Raw genomic sequence first — 19733 nt, 5'->3', positions numbered from 1 at the left:
TTTCTATTTTTTTAGTAGAGACAGGGTCTCGTTCTTGCTCAGGCTGGTCTTGAACTCCTGATCTCAAGCGATCCTCCCGCATCGGCCTCCCAGAGTGCTAGGATTATAGGCGTGAACCACCGCGCCCAGCCTTGGGCAACTTTTTAAAGCAGGTAATTTGTTTTTCTATATCCCTTTTATGCACTCTGGGAAAAGATATGAATGCGTAAGTTTGAATTTTTTTCCCCTAAAGATATGACTTCTCCTCCAAACTTGGAACTTGTCAGATGTTCCCTGTCTCATTGCCCATTCAATTGTACAAACCTAAAGCTTAAGGGTTGTCCTTGATCCTTGCCTCTTCCTCAGTCCTGTCAATCCATTAAGGCTTTCTGATTTTACTCTTTCATTATTTCTTACATCTGTTCACTTCTTTCCATCTTGACATCCATCCCTCTAGTTCAGAGTTCCATCATCTCTCCCCTGTATTACTGCAATAGTAGCCTCAACACCAATACCAATATTTCAAATTGTCCCTTTCTTTGCTGTTTGCTGCCCCAGAGGTTTTTACACTCTGGAGTAATGTATCAGTATTCTCTCTCTCTCTCTCTCTCTCTCTTTTTGTTTTGGTTGAAGGGCAATTGTGCAAGGAGAGATGAGAGAGAGAACCAGCATGCTTAAGATATGGTGTCAGGCGGAACAATTCTAGGAAAGAAGGGCAGGGGGGATTGAAGATCTGGAAAGTGATTTCTTTAAAGCTATCCATTGTCCTCCTTCCTTCCCCACCTTCTAGTAGCATAGGTTGAAGTTAAATGATCTAACTCATGATGGGATTTTATGAGAATACAGAAAACTTTCTTTTCCTACTCACCATTGGTTCATCCGTATTCTTTTGGAACTGTACCAGTCGAACTCTGGTCACATTCTCCATATCCATGTCTCCGTTAGCACTTTCTGGAGAATCACCGTTTAAATAGGGAGAGGTGGGAGGAGGTGTGACCCTCAAAGCTTCATCACTGTAAACTTCATGTGCCACTACGTCGTGAGTCTGAAGTAAGGCCTAGTATTTTATAAAGAAAATTAAATATTAATAACATTACCATTCCAGCAGAAATTTATTCTATAAACATAGATATTCTTTGCCTCTCAAAGGTATAGCTCCTTTAAAGAGTGTGTTATACCTACATATAACCATACCTCAATTTGTGACAAATAATCATGATAAATGGATTTCTAAAAACATGAATGAATGCATGAGTGAATGAATCAATGAATATATGTGTTTGTTGATTACTTGGGTCAGAGGTGTTGTCTGATGCTATGAAAATGCACCAAACTAACTTGTTCAAATAAAGGCAGACACAATGCAATTTCAAATAATTTAGCAGAAAGAATTATCTGTAAACAGACCTGGCAAATTTGTGCAGGGGCTTAAAATCGAAGCAAATTTAATAAAAACAGTGTAATTAAAGATGTATTGAGCAAATATCTTTCGTCCATGGTATTAACAATAAGACTTTTATATAACCCAAAGGATGAAGATAATTTGTAACATATAATTTAGTAAAAGAAGTAAAAATACAAATGTACCTTAAAAATATAATTTTCCAAAATATCACATATGATATAGAGCTTAAAATCAAACATATTAAATATTTTTGTTCATTTCTATTTTTTGGAGCACTTGCCTGAATGAAAAATAAGTTGACAATTACGATGACCTCTTTTTGCAAAGGTCATTAACAAAGAAAAAGTGATTTCTTTGTATTTAATTGTATTTGATTTCTTTCTCTGTATATATCATCTCAGTGAACTTGGATAATAAACATTCCTCGTTTCTCTACAAAGGGATATCCTTCCACTCACACTTTCTGTGCCAGCATAAAAAATACTTTTTAATAAGCATGAATATTTGAACATTTCTGTTTCAGAGAGAATCTGCAGCTCAGTATTATTTTGGAGCTTTATACACATTATATTTTCTTGTTTTCTAACTATAAATTTAGTTCTGCTTCAATCTGTGATCTGTGTGGTAATGAAATATCTGCAGATAATGAAATGCAATTAAAATTGCTTTAAAAGTATAACCCATAGCATCTGAAATTAAGTTATTTAATTAAAAGGCTTATCAAAGTCATGACTTGGCTATTTTAATTTTAAAGGCATGCACACAAGGCAAAAAGGGTAAGAATGGTGCTGATTTGTCATCAGTAGAGAATATGCTTTGAGCAATGTATTCATTTGGCTTTCTAGTGGAAATGGCAGATATTTCTACACTCTCAGATTGCTGGTCTAAACAGGTTTGGGTGAGGGACGCCAAGGGGCACTCAGCAATGCATAGCTTGAAAGCAAGGCTCCACAATGGCCCTGGAGACCTTGGCTTCCTCACCACTACCCTGATTGCACCCTACACTAGTAATTCTGAGTCCAAAGGTGGAGCTTGTGCTATGTGGGCAAATCACTCTTTTCCCAGTTTAATTGTGACCAATGAAGAGACTAAGATTTAGGGCAAAAAGCCAAAATCAGTAACAGGCAAACTGGCAAACTTCATTTGTTAAAATCACATTCATCATATCAACTATAAATGTGTCTTCCATAATTAGTGAATTTTTAATAACATGCTTTGTATGACTGGAAGCTGTATAGTCAGGTAAACAGACAACCAAGCTTTTATCAGGATAATGCCATTCTTTAAAATTATATGGGCTGAAAAAAATGTTTATGCTGCTTTTTGCAAATGATTTCTATTTATCCTTTCAATTATATAAGCAAACACTTGTATTTAATGTATTATTTATAAGGAAGGATAAGCTCACAATCATAATACTCAAATTGAACTTTAAAAGAAAAATGCTCAAATTATGTCACCAAATAAGGTCATACTTGATATTAACCACAATTTGCCACTGTAAGATTGTTACCACAAAATGAAACTTAACCCAAAGCTCTAATTCATATGCAAACAGAAAAAAAACGGGGCCACTTACAGATGGCTTTTTTGAAAGCTTAAAAAATATATAAAATAAAAAACAGGAAAATAAAAGTTTGAACATTTTTCTTCAAATATATTATGAGGTATGACTGAGCAATTATTACTAAACTGAAAGTTGTTAGTTTTAATTACATAAGAATCATGTAATAGGAAAGAAACACTTTCACTTTTTGTATTGTAGTAAGGATACGTGCAAGACAGCTAAGAATTTCAGACTAGAGTGAAAAAAACCTGACTACTTCAAAATGAATAGAAAAAATGTGAATTTTAGGTTTGAAAAGTGGTTCCTCTGACTTTTGAATTACAAACCATAAAATTTACCACTTAATAATGAAACTTTCATGACAACCCAAAGGGATTTTAACCATATTGTTTTTGGAAAAACAGGAAGCAAATTTTGTTTTAAAAATCTTCTGTTCTAGATTCTATTTCTTAAAGACAGAAATTAAAGCATTAACTTTCTATCCTGCTAAAACACAAGGAATTTATCTTTAATGTTTCATATTTTATAACTGCAATAAGCAAAGGACCTGTCCTTTTAAAAAAATCAGTCTTTCAAATGGAATAACTGAAAAAGTAATCAGTGAGATAATATGTTTTTATCATGACCTCTAAAGATACAGATTTTAAAAATCATTTAAATTTACCATTATTTACTCTCCCTTTAATTACTGCAACCATTTACAAGTATATGTATTTTCAGTGTCAGGTAATTTAATGTTAAATCCTCATGCTATAATGATCAGAAAGCAAAGAAAAATCCAAATAACTAAGCAAATAAGTGTGAAATTATAAATATGCTAAGAATAACTCCCAAACCTTGGCATACTAAAAAAATTATATGAATTAAAGGATTCCCTTTGGCTATTAATATTCTTTTAAAATATCAAGATTTTGAAACCATGATTTAAAAACTGCTTATAAGATAGAATGCTCCAGCATTCAAAGTTTATTTAATATAGTATATATAGCTCAGAATTATATTTCCCACCTGGGACATTATCCACACATAAGTTTATTTAGAAATGACCACTGAGCTCAACTTAAGTTTATAAGAAAACTGATCAACATTACAAATCAACCCACTTTTAAGAGCATGGGCTTTGGAGCCAGCAAGATCTGGTTTGAACTTCACTGAGGCCACTCACTAGGTAGGTGACCTTAAGCAAGCCTCTTTACCTGGTTAGGGCACAGTTTCCTCTCTGAACTGTAAAATGGGGTTAATCACACCACCTCACATCCCAACCATCAGCAAGTCCTGTTGTATTCAACCATTTCCAACCTCTGTCTGCCCATGTTCCACCATCCTCATCTTTCTCCAAGCCTCTACCACCTCTCTCAACAGCCTCCTAATTGGTCTCCCTTCTTTAACTTTTATCCCCCTACATTCCATTCTCTACACATCAGCCCTAGCAATCTTGAAAGCATGGATTGGATAATATCTTCCTGCTTGCAATCACTTAGTGTCATCCTACTGTAATCAAGAGAAAACTCCAGATTCTTCACCACGGCCTGTAAGGCCACACTTGGTCTGGCCTCTGTTGACCTCTCTTGCCTCTTCTTGTACCACTCTCTCCCTTGTTTACTGTATCCCAGCCACAATGGACTTACTTCTGTGCCTTGAACCTACAGAGCTCCTTCCTGCCTCTGGGCCTTTGTATTTGCTCTTCCCCACGCTTGGACATTCACAGGGCTGGCTCTTTCATATAACAAGTCTCAGCCCAAGTGTTAACTCTTCAGAGGGGTTTTCCCCTGACTATCTAAAGCAGCTCCCACTTTACTATCATCTCTGCCCCATTATCCTTTCTTTCTTCATAGTTATCATCACTACATAAAATTCTCTTGTTAGTTTACTTGCTCACTGTCTGTCTCTACCTCACCTACCCAACCCCCAACTCACCCCCACTAGAATGGAAGTTTCATGTGGGCAGGGATCTAGTTTGTCCTATTCACTACCAGATCCTTAGTGCCTGGTACATGGTAGGCATTTATATATTTGATAAATGAATGAAAACATCTTTTAAGCACCTAGCTAGGTATTCAAGAAATTATGAGATTTATTTCTGAAAATATTTACTGATAGCAATGCACATATTAACTTCTATCTGACTTCAGAAAGCAAAACAAATCAAGGCTTAGAAGCTGTGAGACATGGGGCTATATGAGCCTTAATGATTTTTGGGGAAAAAACCCTTTAATCTTAAAAAAGGCTCTTATTTGGGTATTTGTTAATTTCTTTGGCTTACTTCAAATTTGAAAGATCTGTTGGTCTCAAATGGCCCTATATCATTTTCTGAATTGAGGTGAGGATACTTAGCAATTTACAGATAGACAGGTCTGTCCAAATTTATTATTATTATTTTTTTGATACAGAGTCTTACTCTGTTACCCGGGCTAGAGTACAGTGGTGTCATCATAGCTCACTGCAATCTCAAACTCCTGGGCTCAAGAAATCCTCCTGCCTCAGCCTCCCTAATAGCTGGGACTACAGGCATGTGCCACCACACCTGGCTAATGTTTCTATTTTTTGTAGAGATGGGGTCTTGCTCTTATTTAGGCTGCCCAAACTTCTGACCTCAAGCAATCCTGCCTTGGCCTCACAGAGTATTAGGATTACAGGCATGAGCCACTGTGCCTGGCCTGTTCAAAGTTATTATATGCCTGTTTCTACCTATGCAAAACTGCACAGCTCAGTCAAGGAGAGGTTAACCTGTCTGCAAATGGGCAAGTTCCTAATCAATTTGATATTTTACTGAGAACTTACTACATACGCTATACATGATAGATACTATGGGGTAACTAATGACATTTATTAGATAACATTTATTAGGCATTAAGCATACATTAGGCACTGTGCTAAGCACAGTACATATGTCATCTACTTAATTCTTATTCCAATTCGATGAGGTTGGCTCAGAGAGTCAGAGTTCACAGTGATAGGACAGCAACACTGGAGTTCCTCCCCAGGTCATCTGAACTAACAGCCTTAACCATTTTTTTTACTATAGAAGACATAATGTCTAAAGGGGAATGAATTATAATCTGGCCTACATGTATGAAACAATCAGTGAATAAGATAATATGAAGGGTAATTTAACTCCTGATATTTGTGACTCCTCAAATTTGAAGATACTAATAAAGGCATGTAGTTGCTTCATTTTCCTGCTCTGTGAAACAGAGATAACAACAATGACTAAACGAGGTCATAAGTTGAATGAGAACATCAAAACTGAGCTGAGATGTGGATGGACACAGAACTGCCCAAGCCTATTCACTGGGGAAGGGATCTACTCCAGTATGCCAGCATGTATTAGAATGTTACGCAGGTGAATACAAATAAGTGTAAAAGAGAGAAGAGAAAGTTCAATGTAGATTTTAGAGAGTTAGGAGAGATTTTGACAGCAGAGGTGGGATTTAAACTGAATTTTGTGTTTATATACATAAGTTGTAAAAATGCACTCACCCACAGGCATAGAACCTGTAACTCAATGGATAGTGCTGCTATCATAAAGTCAAACACTGTCAAAGATTATATTATACTTGAGTTCAGCCTTTAATGCTTGGATGGGAGAGTTAGGGAGGGTCAATATGGTCATTGCTTCTTTATAGGTGGTTACTTTGAGGAAAACAATGTATTTCAGTACTGGATTAAAGTTTTTAAAACAGTATATCATAAAACAGTATGTATATCAAAACTCACAGGCAAGTGCTTTGATACACATACTATACTATTATTTTAAAAATATCACCTGCAATAGCGGTAATAAGAACAGGGCTTTTAAGTCAGATTTTGTCCCAAAGGGAAGTCAGCTGAATCTTCCACTTTTCACATACATTCCACATATACCAATATGGCTAATGTTTTAAAAATGTTATATTCAACATGAATTTCCATCTGTAATTGTGTTTTTGAATTGCAGTTAAGTAGATAAGTTAATGGACCTTTTTCTACAGAAAAGTGTCTTATGTATTTTGAGCTTTGTTTAACCATTCAGATTTATAATTGGTTAAATACAGGTGCTATTCTCATTTTCCATACAGTAGAAATGTGAATGAAGAAATATGAATGAAGAAAGAGCAAGAGTTTTGACTTGTCAAACAAGAAATATAATTCTTCCAATATATCACCTAGGTTTGGAGAAACCTTTATTAGTAAAAATTGTCTCTAATTTCAGCTCTTTGTGGTTTAAATAACATAAACAATTCCAGTGACTTAAGGACTGCCCCATAAAGAAGTAAATCCCTTGTCTGTCCCTGAAAAGCCACTTCACAAACAGCATTTTTACGGTTTTGACACAAAGTAAACAAAAGAATCTTAAAGTATTTGATATTACCTGGTATTGTAATCTTAACAGTCTGATATTATATGGATAAAAGTGGCTGTATTTTATGAGGGTTATTAAAAACTTCTTTTGAAAGTGATATTTTAGTTCTATGGAAGTTTATTTGTTACTTACCATGAAATGAGGTTGTGTTAAAATACGCTTTAGTTCCTTTGCATCATTATTCTCAGGGTAACATGAAATTTCTTCCAATACCTAAAAAATAAGCAAGATATAATATAATAGTGTAAACATGACACCAGATTTACAAAATATAGAATTCTTTTCTTTTTTTTTTGGAGACAGAGTCTTGTTCTGTCACCCCGGCTAGAGTGCAATGGTATCATCATAACTCATGGTAACCTCAAACTCCTACACTCAAGTGATCCTTCTATCTTAGCCTCCTGAGTAGCTGGGACTACAGGCGTGTGCCACAACGCCCAGCTAATTTTTCTTTTCTTTTTTTTTTTTTTTTTTGTAGAGATGGGGTATTGCTCTTGTTCAGGCTGGTCTTGAACTCCTGAGTTCAAGGGGTCCCCCTGCCTCAGCCTTCCAAAGTGCTGGGATTACAGGCAAGAGCCACTGCACCCAGCCCTGGAATTCTTTTAAATTAAACATTATGAGTGGGCTTTTATGACAGGCAAAACAATTATTTTGAAAAAATATTTCATTTTATTCAAAGGTTATTAATGTATAAAAGAATGGTATTGATGGTAATAAAAATGAAACAAATTGTTATAATAGTCTGCCAACTGTAACCCAAAAGGGTATTGAAAAATACAAACAAAATGACAAGCCGGTAACACATATTTATTACAGGTTTAAGTAACTTAATGGGAGACTATCTCCACATATCTTTTTCCAAACTTACCATCAAAATCAATCTGTACTAAAAGTTAATAAGAAACTTTGTTTTATATAACCAGCACTGTTAATTCCTTTTAGAAATGTCAGAATGACATAGGTGCAAATAAAAACAATTTAAAGAAGAATACTAATTTATTAGCAGACTTAATTAATTAAGAATACACAAGTAATTTTCCTTTAAGTAATGTAGAAAATGCAAAAATGCCTGGCGGGATCAACATTATCCTCTATACTCATCTGCCTACGCAGAGAAAACCATGCTTCTGCTAATGGCTCTTAGGATTAAATACCACGGAACTCAAGAGAACAATTTTAAAAAACCTTCTTTTCTCTTTCCGTTCAAATTTTCTTCACTATTTAGTTGTCAACATTTCTTCTGCACAGGTAAAACTGGTTGTTTTCAAATAAAATTGTTCTTCAAAAGTTCTCCCTTCCCACAAGAAAAGAGTTTACCCATTTAACTTGTTTATGGGACATGAGCCCACGGGGACAGCCTCTATTTTTTTTTTCTGAGTAAACACACCTGCTGCTATTCTCACGGCAGATGGCTGGATTCACAGAGAGGTTTTACACATTGTACTCTACTGAATTCCAACCATTGACCCAGTGAAGGATTGCTTCAGCAGGACTGCATGGCAGGGGTACACCACCATCTACCCAGTAGGACTCTCTCATCTCAACCTGTGAGAACCTTACAAAAGCGTCATACTGGGGCAGGAGAGCATGTTGTGAGGTCACTTAGTCTGAGCTTAGATTTCAGGATCATAACTATAATGTTCTGTGCTAATCAACCACTATCTCAGGGAAGAGTAAATGAACAAAAACTACAGGCTTTCTTTCTTTTCCAAATACCCTGTTAATAAGTGCTGGTTATGCTGTTAATTCATACTGTTTACTGATAAACCGATTCTCCTTAGTGTATTTTATGTTTTCAGTTTCTCTGCCAGTGAAATGAAAGGATGAAACCACATACTCTTCTCTGGTTCCTTGTTACTCTCACAGTCTATGATTTTAAATACAGGTGTGGTCTCCTGTGCTCATTTCGGCAGCACATATACTAAAATTGGAACCATACAGAGAAGATTAGCATGGCCCCTGAGCACAAAGGTGTGGTCTCCTAAGCATAGCTAGGTGGAAATCTTCAGCAGGTTTTCACCATGCAGTTGAGACAAAGAATTGTCCCCAGAGTCTCTCTGCTTCTATCTATTTGGGTATAAAGATAGGGTGGTGACTCATGCCCCTGTCTGTGATACCGTAATTCCTTTCAATGAGTGCTTAGTGGACAAAGTCAGGGACAACGTTTCCAAGCTCCTCTCCTGACCAAGGGGGGAGGTCTGGCAGCCTCCATGGCATTGGTCTCGTTTCTCAGTGAATAAACAATTATTTTCCAGTGTAGATCTTATGTTTAAAATCTGGTAGGGAAGAGATTATGTCTTTCATACTTTTTCCACTTAGTAATCTCACTTTACAGGAAATATTTTTTTAAAGGGATTTTTTTTTTGCATAGTGACTTACAAGATCAAAAAATGAAAAAAACTTATGTGTCTAACAATAGGGGAATTGCTAATACATTATAATTTACTAATAGCAAAGAAAAAGTATGCAGTCTTAGAAATTATATTTATGAAGACCAAGTAGAAACATGAAAAAAATGCTTATTATATAAGGTTAGGTTAAAAAAAGATAAATTTTGATTACAACTATATAAAAATTTATATGCAAATGGATAGTGACCAGAAAAGGATATGCAAAAATGGAAACTATTGTGTTAGAGTGATGGGATTAAAGATCCATTTTTATTTTCTAAACTTTCTGCAATGTCATGTTTCTATCACATATAAGTGAAAGAAAGTTTGTGAAAGATATAGCCACTTACATCGACAATTTATAAAAATGACTTGTTTGAACTTAGTATACATAGTTGCTACAGAAATTTAATTAACTTTCAAACATTACCATCTTAAAAAAGCAACTCAAATTTTCATAGGTCTATTTCTACCACGTACAGTAAAATAACTTTCTTCTTTAAAAAAAGAAAAAGAGAAGTAAAATTGGTATTAATGAATTCAAGTTTACACAGCAGGACCAGAACTAGAAATCCAGGCAATATTGGTGCTAAGATTTTTTTCTTTTCTGCATGTTCAGTGATAAACTTAGAAATACTAAATCTGAGTATGAGTGAAACTGTGACTCCAAGGAAACCGCCTCTAAATGTACAGCAGAGATGTCTTCAATAAAGGCAGCAAATGCGATCACACCAAATACTTCGACAAAATATATCACTTACCTCTTTGGCTCTCTGCACTGCATCGCTTGGAGGATTCCTGATTTGTGGTGAAGATTTTGTGTTAATTTTGTCATACAGCTAAAAACCAAAGAAGAAAATCCAATCAACACTCATAATTCTTTGCTAAAATTCAGAGCTTCATATTTATTATTTCACTAAACAATATTTTCCTCTTAAAAAGGCAGGCTGATGATTTCCGTGGGATCCTCTTGTTAATAACCTCTTAATCGTTCAATGAAACTTGTCAGAATACTAGTCTTACTCATTATCTTTTCAAAAAAATCATCTTTAAATAGACGGACCAAAATTCTGTCAATGTGGCAATTTCCTTGTCATTTTAAATTCGTCAATATTTCGGCAATCTCAGTGCTTTTTCCCTCTGACAGAAGCAACTTTCAATCACATGAATACAGAGTAAAATGAAAGAATGCTTTCTGGCCAAGACGCGTCTGAAAGAATTTTCACAGAAACCTAAATCTTGGGAAAGGGCAAACCCAACTCCTTCTAGGAAGGAATGTTCTCACAAAAGGTTTATGCTTGTTTTACTAGGGCTGTTCATTAACAGATCAGTGCTGGCATCCTTCAGCAGAAGTCAAGGACATAAACTTTTTTCCTTTTGACTTTGCAAATTCATAGTGTGAGAAGATACTGAAAAGAAACTAAACACATTTTTGAAAACCCACAAACCTAAAAGATCCAAAGTTTAACTTCCTGAAGAACATTAACTTAATTCTTTAGAGAACAAATCTCTGTTGTTTATAAATATAACTAAAATATTAATTTCTACCTTATATAAAATGTTTCATAGTCATCAGTCTGTTTTGAAAAGTGAAAAGTTAAAAATGACCTTGGCTAGTCTGAATGCTTCTATTTTCTAACTTCTCTAAAATAGGTGGGGATTTTTGTTGTTGGTTTTGTTCTTTTTTTCTTTGCCTACTCTGTTCACCAATGCTAGCTGAGAGGTCAAATACTGACTGTAAACATTGTTCAGATTATAGTCAGATTTGTTTATACTGATGCAAGATAAATCTTTATGACTTGTAAATATTTGGGCCACATCATACATAAAAATGCCTAACAAGAGCAATGTGAAGATAGAGCAGGGACCATTTTTAAATGACGGCATTAAGAAAGCACTACTAAATCGGAGGTTAAATACATAGTATAAGTAAACTAGTAAAATGCTGCTCTGTTTACAACATTAATTTAACATTTTAGGGAACTAGTAATTTGTGGCTGGTTACAAAAGTTTGCCTAAATTCTTGTAGAATATACATGGGCAGTCTCCATCTTCTGAATGGTTTCTAGCTCTAAAGATTGCCAATTTTGAAATGTGGCAGTGAGGATTATATTTTCCCATGGAAAAAATGTTATGAATAGTGATTAGGTTCCCAGACTTGCCTATAGAAATGAATGAAATACTATATATATATGTATTTTAAAAGTAAAAAAACCGAACACCCAAACACCAAAAAACTAAGAAATCATAAGTTTATAGAGAAATACATGTAAAACACATAAGACTTGGAAGATGAGTAAGTTCTAGAGATTTGCTGTACAACATTGTCCCTATAGTTAACAGTACTGTATCATGCACTTAAAAATTTGTTAAAAGGGTGCATCTCATGTTAAGTGTTCTTATCACAATAAAAAATACGTAATACTTAAAAAAGACATTTAGTCATCACCTGACATGTCATAATTAATGATCAAGCAAAGATTAAATAACCTAAATGAATAAAATTAAAAATCATAAACTTGTTTAGAAAAAGAAGCAAATTTAATTCAAGTCTTTACAGGTAGACAGCACCATCACTTTATAATGTCTAATTCCACTGCAAACTGTAAGTTTTGCCTTTTTCTTGACCAAAAACTATGACTAAGACTACTTTCAACATTTTCAACTATGATTAGGATTAGTTTCTATTTATTTATTTATTTTGAGAGACAGGGTCTTGCTCCAGTCACCCAGGTTGGAGTGTAGCTCACTGTAAACTCCAACTCTCAGGCTCAAATGATCCTACTGAGTAGCTGGGACTATAGGTGCACGCCACCATGCCCAGCTAAATTTTTTATTTGTTGTGGAGACTGGGTCTTGCTATGTTGCCCAGGCTGGTCTCAAACTCCTGGCCTCAAGCGATTCTCCTGCCTCAGACTCCCAAAGTGCTGGGATTATAGGCTTGAGCCACCATACCTGGCATCATTTCTATTTAAACATTTAACAAATGATACCAATTTTTACTCACAAAGCAACAAAAATCCCACAATTCCCCAAACTGGAGACTTTATTTTTGGCCTGGTTTTACTATGCCAAGTATAGTTCCTTAGGTCTTTTAACAGTGTAGTTTCTTGAGGACTTGTGGCAGAATCAGATGGGGTGCTTATTAAACATAGATTCTTGGGCCCCACTCCAGACTTACTGCATCAGAATTTAAGAAGGAGGTCCAGAAATCTATGTTTTAATAAACTCCTTAGGTATTTAATAAATTTTGTGTCCAGTGCTAAATTTTGAGAGTAATAACTATAGTACTACTAATAGAAACAGTAATTGCTTCTGTTATTGAACTTACTAGATAATACTTATTAGTCTAAGCCCTTAACATATATTCACTCATTTAACCTCAAAAATGCTATGAGGTTGTTACCCCTATTATTCCCACTTTACAGATGAGAAAACTGAGGCACAGAGTGGTAAAGTGAGAACCACCCTTCTAGCCTTACAATGACTTTATAGGTGGCATGCAGATGCCTGGAGTTTCGATACTTTCAAGGTCCTGCTCCAAGGAAGGTGCTCAGACCAAATTTTCTTCTGCTCCTTTCATTTGGCCTGATCAAATGCAATCACACATTCAACTAAAGTTCAGTGGAACTAGTAGTAGGGTGAGGGTGAGGTGAGATACTTAATATGAAAGGCAGATACAGTGGGAAGGAATTAAGAGAAGGGGCCTTCTGCCTGAGGTGGGGACACTGGGCTCTGCCTCCCCAGCTCTTAGGAAAGCACAAGGACTGGAGCTCTCAAGGCAGGCACTGGATGGAAAAGATGGTGTCCATGTGGCTAAGAATACACGGTAAATCTCAACTGCTGGCTCATTAACCAAAAGGGCAAGTTAGAACTGAAGCAGGAAGAGGTAAAGAATGGGCTCATTTTTTCACCATTAGAGGGAAGAAGTGACCTTTGTTGGCTCATCCACATTATCCATCTATCCACCCATCCACACAGTATTTATTGAGATGCTGCTATGCACTAGGCAGTGGGGTTCTATGTACTAGGGTTACAGAGATGAAAAAAGATAAGAGTTCCTGACCTCAAAGAGCTCAAAAATGCCAAAGACACGTATAACCAAAGGCTCAGAAACTCATGAAGGCTTGATCCCTTTGGAGACCTGAGAGTAGTTTGGTCCTCAGCAATATCAACTGGAAATGATCTCAGTGAGTAGCCCTAAGTTGAAGACTATCCAGATGCGCATGCACACGCGCGTGCGCACACGCACACACACACGTATATATATCTATCTATCTATAATATTCCAACTTTCCTTTTCCCCCTCAATTTCTATGACTGTATGTCTACTGGGGCAAGCACATGTGTGTTTGTCATGAGTCAAGGAGATGCTGCAGAAGCTAACCTGGCTGGAGCCACCTCAATGGAGCCCTGCCCAAGAGGGCTGCCTGCAAATGGCAGGATGACTTAGAAGTAAAGAGCTGTGGGGCACAGCTGTGGGCAGGAGCTGAGGGGATGCTGCTGAAGCCAGCTGCAGAGTACACTGAAAATGCAGAAGCCACATGTTTGCAATGCAGGACAGAGCCAACATAGGGATGCCTGCCACACCAAAGGCATTAACAGCCAAGAAGGAAGTGGCTGTCTGAGGTACGTGATTATAGAACATGCTGTTTAAGTGCTTCTTTCTCTTTTCCATGACCAGACTCTTGAGTTCTTTGACGTTAGGTAACAGCTCCTAGCATGGGGTTGAGTACACAGTAGATGTTTAATAAATGTTTCCTCAAAAAATAACGAAGTATTGCATTTAAACTAGCACATAGAAATTGTAAATAGATATATTTTTTAATAATTCATAGTACCATAAAAATAAACATAGCAGGAATTCTTATTTTAGCTTGTTTCTTTAGGAACCAGATATTTCTCTTCGGTCCTGCTTGTGCAGTTAAAAAATTTCCCTCAATATTAAAAAATATATTTTGATAATATTCTTTTTTTTGTACCTTTCAAGTCTGACTTACTTCGTAAAATTTTCAAGGTAGAAGAGACCTTAGATATCAACATGGTTCAATTTGTCCATTTTAAAAAGGAGAAAGCTGAGGTCCAGTCAGGTGAAGTGCTACCACTCAGGCTCATATAGCCAGAGCAGCAGGAACCTGACCTTGGCCTGTTGATATGCTGTCCTTTCTCATTCCAGATCTCCTCGGCTTGTACTAGAGTTCAGTAATATACAATGCCTCATGCCAGGGGATACCTTCAGCAAATATTTGGGGAAAAACTGTAGAAAATGCTATTTATGGGCTACAGAAAAAAATACAATAAATATGATTTGAAAGCTATTAGCCAATCAATTGTAAGCCTTGCCATGTTAAAGAATGTTCGGATCCTAATCCTATCCTGGCTAGACAGGAAATATTTTAGGCACTGCAGGCCATAGGTCTCTGTCATAACCACTCAACCCCTGCTGTGTCATGTGAGGGTGGCCATTAACAATCCATAAATGAACGGGCATGGCTGTGTTCCAATAAAACTTTATTTACAAAAACAAGTGGCCAGCTAGATTTGGCCTGATGGCTGTAGTTTGCCAACTCCTGCACTAGAAGCTTAAATTCAAGGTAGACTGGAACGACAAAATATATTTCCTTTTGCTATTTGTTTTCCTGAAATTTGAAGATAATCAAACATATTTGTAAAGCTGAGTTGTGAAAGGGGAGGAAGAGGGAGGGAAGAACATTAATAAATTATCCCTAAAGGGAAAACAAGAATGAATCTGTTACTGTTTGCTCTCTTTTTCTAATGAAATTTCTGTTACCCAAGTTCAGCACTTTAAAAAAAAAAAAACCAAAAAAACCCCACATACACACAACACCAAGACAAAACAAGGAAATGTGAACAGCTGCAAGGGGAACAGACTGTCTCACACTGTCTCCCTCACAGACAGGCCTGCTCTCTGCCAGTCTTTGGCACTGACTCAGATATGACCACACACAGCCACATGGACATGCTTCATTCATCTTTCTGTCTTAAGAAGTGTCAGCAAGGATGACATGCAAATTCGTGAAGCATTCTATATTTTCGTACATATGGTAGTATAATTCAATGGAAATCAAGCAGGTAGGAGGGGTAAGGAGGGGATGAGTAAATTCACACCTAATGGGCACAATGCACACTAAATGGGTGATGGACACACTTATAACTTTGACTCAAACTGTACAAAAGTAATTCATGTAACCAAAAAGTTTGTACCCCCATAATATTCTGAAATAAAAAAAAAAAGAAGTGTCAGCACAGTTCTGTTAATAGGCCACATTCTACATTTGACATGGGTTGTTGCAAACAAAGCAGAATAAAGTTGGTGGTAATATTAAATTCAAATCTTCTTCAAACATAAAGATGATGGAATTTGCTAATATGCCACTTTTTATTTACATTCAAAGCACTAAATCAAGTTTCACTTTTTATCATCCTCCATTATATCTCACTCTATTTTGATTTCTTAGTCCTCAAAATCGAAGCCTTTGTTTTGCTCATAGTTTATGTGCAGTATTTATCAAGATCAACATTTAAAATGGAATGGATCGTAAGAAGCTATAAAATAACCATCACTGGGTAATGTGTCCCACTAACTTTTTTTGCACAGAAAAAAACAAATCTATGGACCAGAATGTATATTAGTTGAGACAAGATTATAACTTTTGCAACTAGACTGTAAAGCATGGGCTTGCAGAGTTGCAGGGAACATTGCAGTTTGTTAGCAACCACCATCTTATCACTTCAGGGACACTGAAGAAGCTTCCTGCTGGAAAAGAATTAAAGTTTGCAAGAGTCAAATATTTAGCTGCAAAGTATGTAAAAAAATGTGTCTGTGGTCCTAATAAAACAGATAATAACAGTGTGCACAGAATTACACTATGTAACAATAATGAGAATTGAGATGACTTGTTCTGGAAACACAGACTATCTTACTGAGAACTTTCTTCATAGTTTCTGTGAATTGTCTGTGAGGAAGCTGGGTGAATAGGAACAAAGTTCCAATGTCATATCTTTTCAGTGGACCAAACAGATATGTAACAAGTATTTTCTCATATTTGTAATCCAGCAAAATGTTAGGATAAGGTGATTTAATACTAAAATACAGGGAACTGATATTCAACTACTGCACTGCAGCTGATTTTTGGAAGTTGGAGATCAGAGAAAACCTTCTGAGATCTAAAAACTTATTTTTCCTGCTTAAGTTTATGTGTAAACTTGTCTTTATGTTACAACATGAAAATGCCCTTTCAAAGATCTTTGGCATCATTAGACATGACATAGTCCAAACTTGAAGAAGAGCAGTATATTTAACAGTGGTCTAAAGATTGTGTGATTGGCAACACAATTGTGAAGGAAACACACTACAAAATTTATTAAATTAATTTTTTAAAATTTCAGAATATTATGGGGGTACAAACACTTCGGTTACATAAATTATCTTTGCACCATCCGAGGTAGAGATCCAAGCGGGCCCATCCCTCAGACAGCACATACCACACCTGTTAGGTGTGAATATATCCATCCCCTCCTCCTCCTCCCACCTGCCTGACACCCAATGAATGTTACTTCCATACATGCACATTAAGTGTTGATCAATTAGTACCAATTTAATGGTGAGTACATGTGGTGCTTGTTTTTCCATTCTTGTGATACTTCACTTAGAAGAATGGGCTCCAGCTCCATCCAGGATAATATAAGAGGTATTAGTTCACCATTTTTTTTATGGCTGAGTAGTACTGCATGGTATAAATACACCAGATTTTATTAATCCACTCATGTACTGATGGGCACTTGGGTTGTTTCCACATCTTTGCAATTGTGAATTGTGCTGCTATGAACATTCAAGTGCAGATGTCTTTTTTATAGAATGTCTTTTTTTCTTTTGGGTAAAGACCCACTAGTGGGATTGCTGGATCAAATGGTAGTTCTACTTGTAGCTTTTTGAGGTATCTCCATATCACTTTCCATAGAGGCTGTACTAGTTTGCAGTCCCACCAGCAATGTATGAGTGATCCTATCTCTCTGCATCCATGCCAACATTTGTTGTTTTGGGACTTTTTGATAAAAGCCATTCTCACTGGAGTTAAATGATATGTCACTGTGGTATTGATTTGCATTTTCTTGATGATTAGAGATGTTGAGCATTTTTTCATATGTTTCTTGGCCATTTGTCTTCTTTTGAAAATTTTCTGTTCACACCTTTTCCTCACTTTGGGGTTGTTTGATTTTTTTTCTCACTGATTTTCCTGAGTTCTATACAGATTCTAATTATCAGCCCTTCACCAGATATAAACCATCCTCATATTGCCATCTGATCTTTGACAAAGCAGACAAAAACATACAGTGGGGAAAAGAAGCCCTATTCAATAGATGGTGCTGGGAAAACTGGATAGCCACATGTAGAAGACTGAAACAGTATCTGCACCTCTCACCTCTCACAAAAATCAACTCATGGTGGGTAACAGACTTAAACCTAAGACATGAAGCCTTATGAATTCTAGAAGAAAATGTTGGAAAAATTCTTATAGACTTCGGCCTAGGCAAAGAATTTATGAAGAAGACCCCAAAAGTAATCACAGGAACAACAAAAATAAATAAATGGGACCTTATCAAATTAAAAAGATTCTGCAGAGTCAAGGAAACTATCATCAGAGCGAAAAGACAACCTACAGAATGGGAGAAAATATTTGCACATTACAAAATTGAAAATGCTATTTTCAAAAGTTTAAGGAGCTACAATAAAACTTTGTGAAGAACTTATATAACCTGTCCATCTTACAAATCTAAAAATGATCACTTGGATGTTATAATTTACAAAAAGAAATCTAAATCAGCCAGGTCATTTTTCTTTTATGGGGTAAAAAAATGCCTATCCTATTATCAACCAAAAATTATTTTTCCTGAAAATTTATATTCCATAAAATTTCTAAAAAAATCAGTTAAATTTTGAAATAGTTGAAGAAAGTACTCAAATATTAATCATGCAGATGATTCTCCATCTGCACAGATATAGTGCATTCAACTTGGAATGCATACTTTCATTTTCTGTGTACATTATCAATACAATTTACACTATGTGATAATTTTCATCCAAATGTTCAGAAAACATGCAAATAGCCAAATTTTATAAATCTTAAGCTAAACTTCTTTCTCATCTAAAAAAGTGTATCAAATCCACATATCTAGTGACTGAAATAAAGCAGCAGGAGTTCCACTCTGGAATTTAGATTTTTCCCTAGACTAAGGTTCAAGGCTACTCCCAGTAGTGGGAGTAGTTTATACTGGATAACTCAAATTAAAAATGGACATGTAATGAACGACTGTATACTGTTTTTAGTGGCCAATAAGAGTGTTCCTGGATGCTCTTGAGTCAGATGTCCTAGGAATGTTTTAGGCTAATAGCATAGCAGTGAAATGGTACCTTAAATCAAGTTTTAGTAAAATCATGATGAGGAATATATCCTTACTTGAAGATTTAAGAAGGGGTCCAGCTGGCTTAGTAATATGCTACTCTAAATCCATTATTAAAGTTTTCTTCTGACAGCAAATAAGGTAATTGAAAAATCAGTACATCTGGGTCAATTCGAGATTTCCTGAAAGAGTTGCAAAATACACTGGATCCTAACAGCAAAAGTATCCCTAAGGAGGGCTTTGATTGGTTTATGTTTTATTTGTCTGTGTACAGGGCTGTTTTTGTTCCAGTCTTATTAGAACATTGTACTTATAGGGATTTATTTTGAATCCAAGAAATTAAGACTTGTTTGTCCTTCTAGTTCAATCCATAAAGACTGTCCCTTTGGTGGCTTAACAATATAGGCCAGTGTGGTAGATTTCTGGTCAGTTGGCAGCTCTTTCTGAGAAACTCAAACACTGGCCTCAGATGACCTAACTTGACTGTTCTCTAGGCCTTTTTCAATTGGCAAATAACTCTAAAATTAAGCTCTGTAAGAAACAAATCATAATGCCTATTCTTGAGCAAGAAAAAGAAAGCATGAGGAAAAACACGACCAGTTAGATGATACGATATAGACAGATTTT

At 35.9% G+C, this 19733-nt stretch overlaps 1 protein-coding gene and 1 pseudogene across 5 annotated transcripts in view; one reads left to right on the top strand and one right to left on the bottom strand.

The window, feature by feature from the left end:
- Positions 1–19733, bottom strand: part of CASK (calcium/calmodulin dependent serine protein kinase) — a 363551-nt gene that overhangs the window by 51869 nt on the left and 291949 nt on the right. For all 5 annotated transcript variants that reach the window (XM_069464106.1, XM_069464108.1, XM_069464109.1 and 2 more), the window contains 3 exons: positions 10445–10522; positions 7426–7506; positions 848–1036 (listed from right to left, as the gene is read on the bottom strand). In XM_069464106.1, coding sequence (XP_069320207.1) covers positions 848–1036; positions 7426–7506; positions 10445–10522 — 348 coding nt within the window. The remainder of the gene's footprint in view (positions 1–847; positions 1037–7425; positions 7507–10444; positions 10523–19733) is intronic.
- Positions 9191–9259, top strand: LOC138379297 (U6 spliceosomal RNA; annotated as a pseudogene).

The sequence above is a fragment of the Eulemur rufifrons genome, chromosome 30, assembly GCF_041146395.1.
Source record: "Eulemur rufifrons isolate Redbay chromosome 30, OSU_ERuf_1, whole genome shotgun sequence".
NCBI lineage: Eukaryota > Metazoa > Chordata > Mammalia > Primates > Lemuridae > Eulemur > Eulemur rufifrons.
Note: the sequence above shows the minus strand (reverse complement) of the source record. Positions and strands in the feature narration are given on the sequence as shown.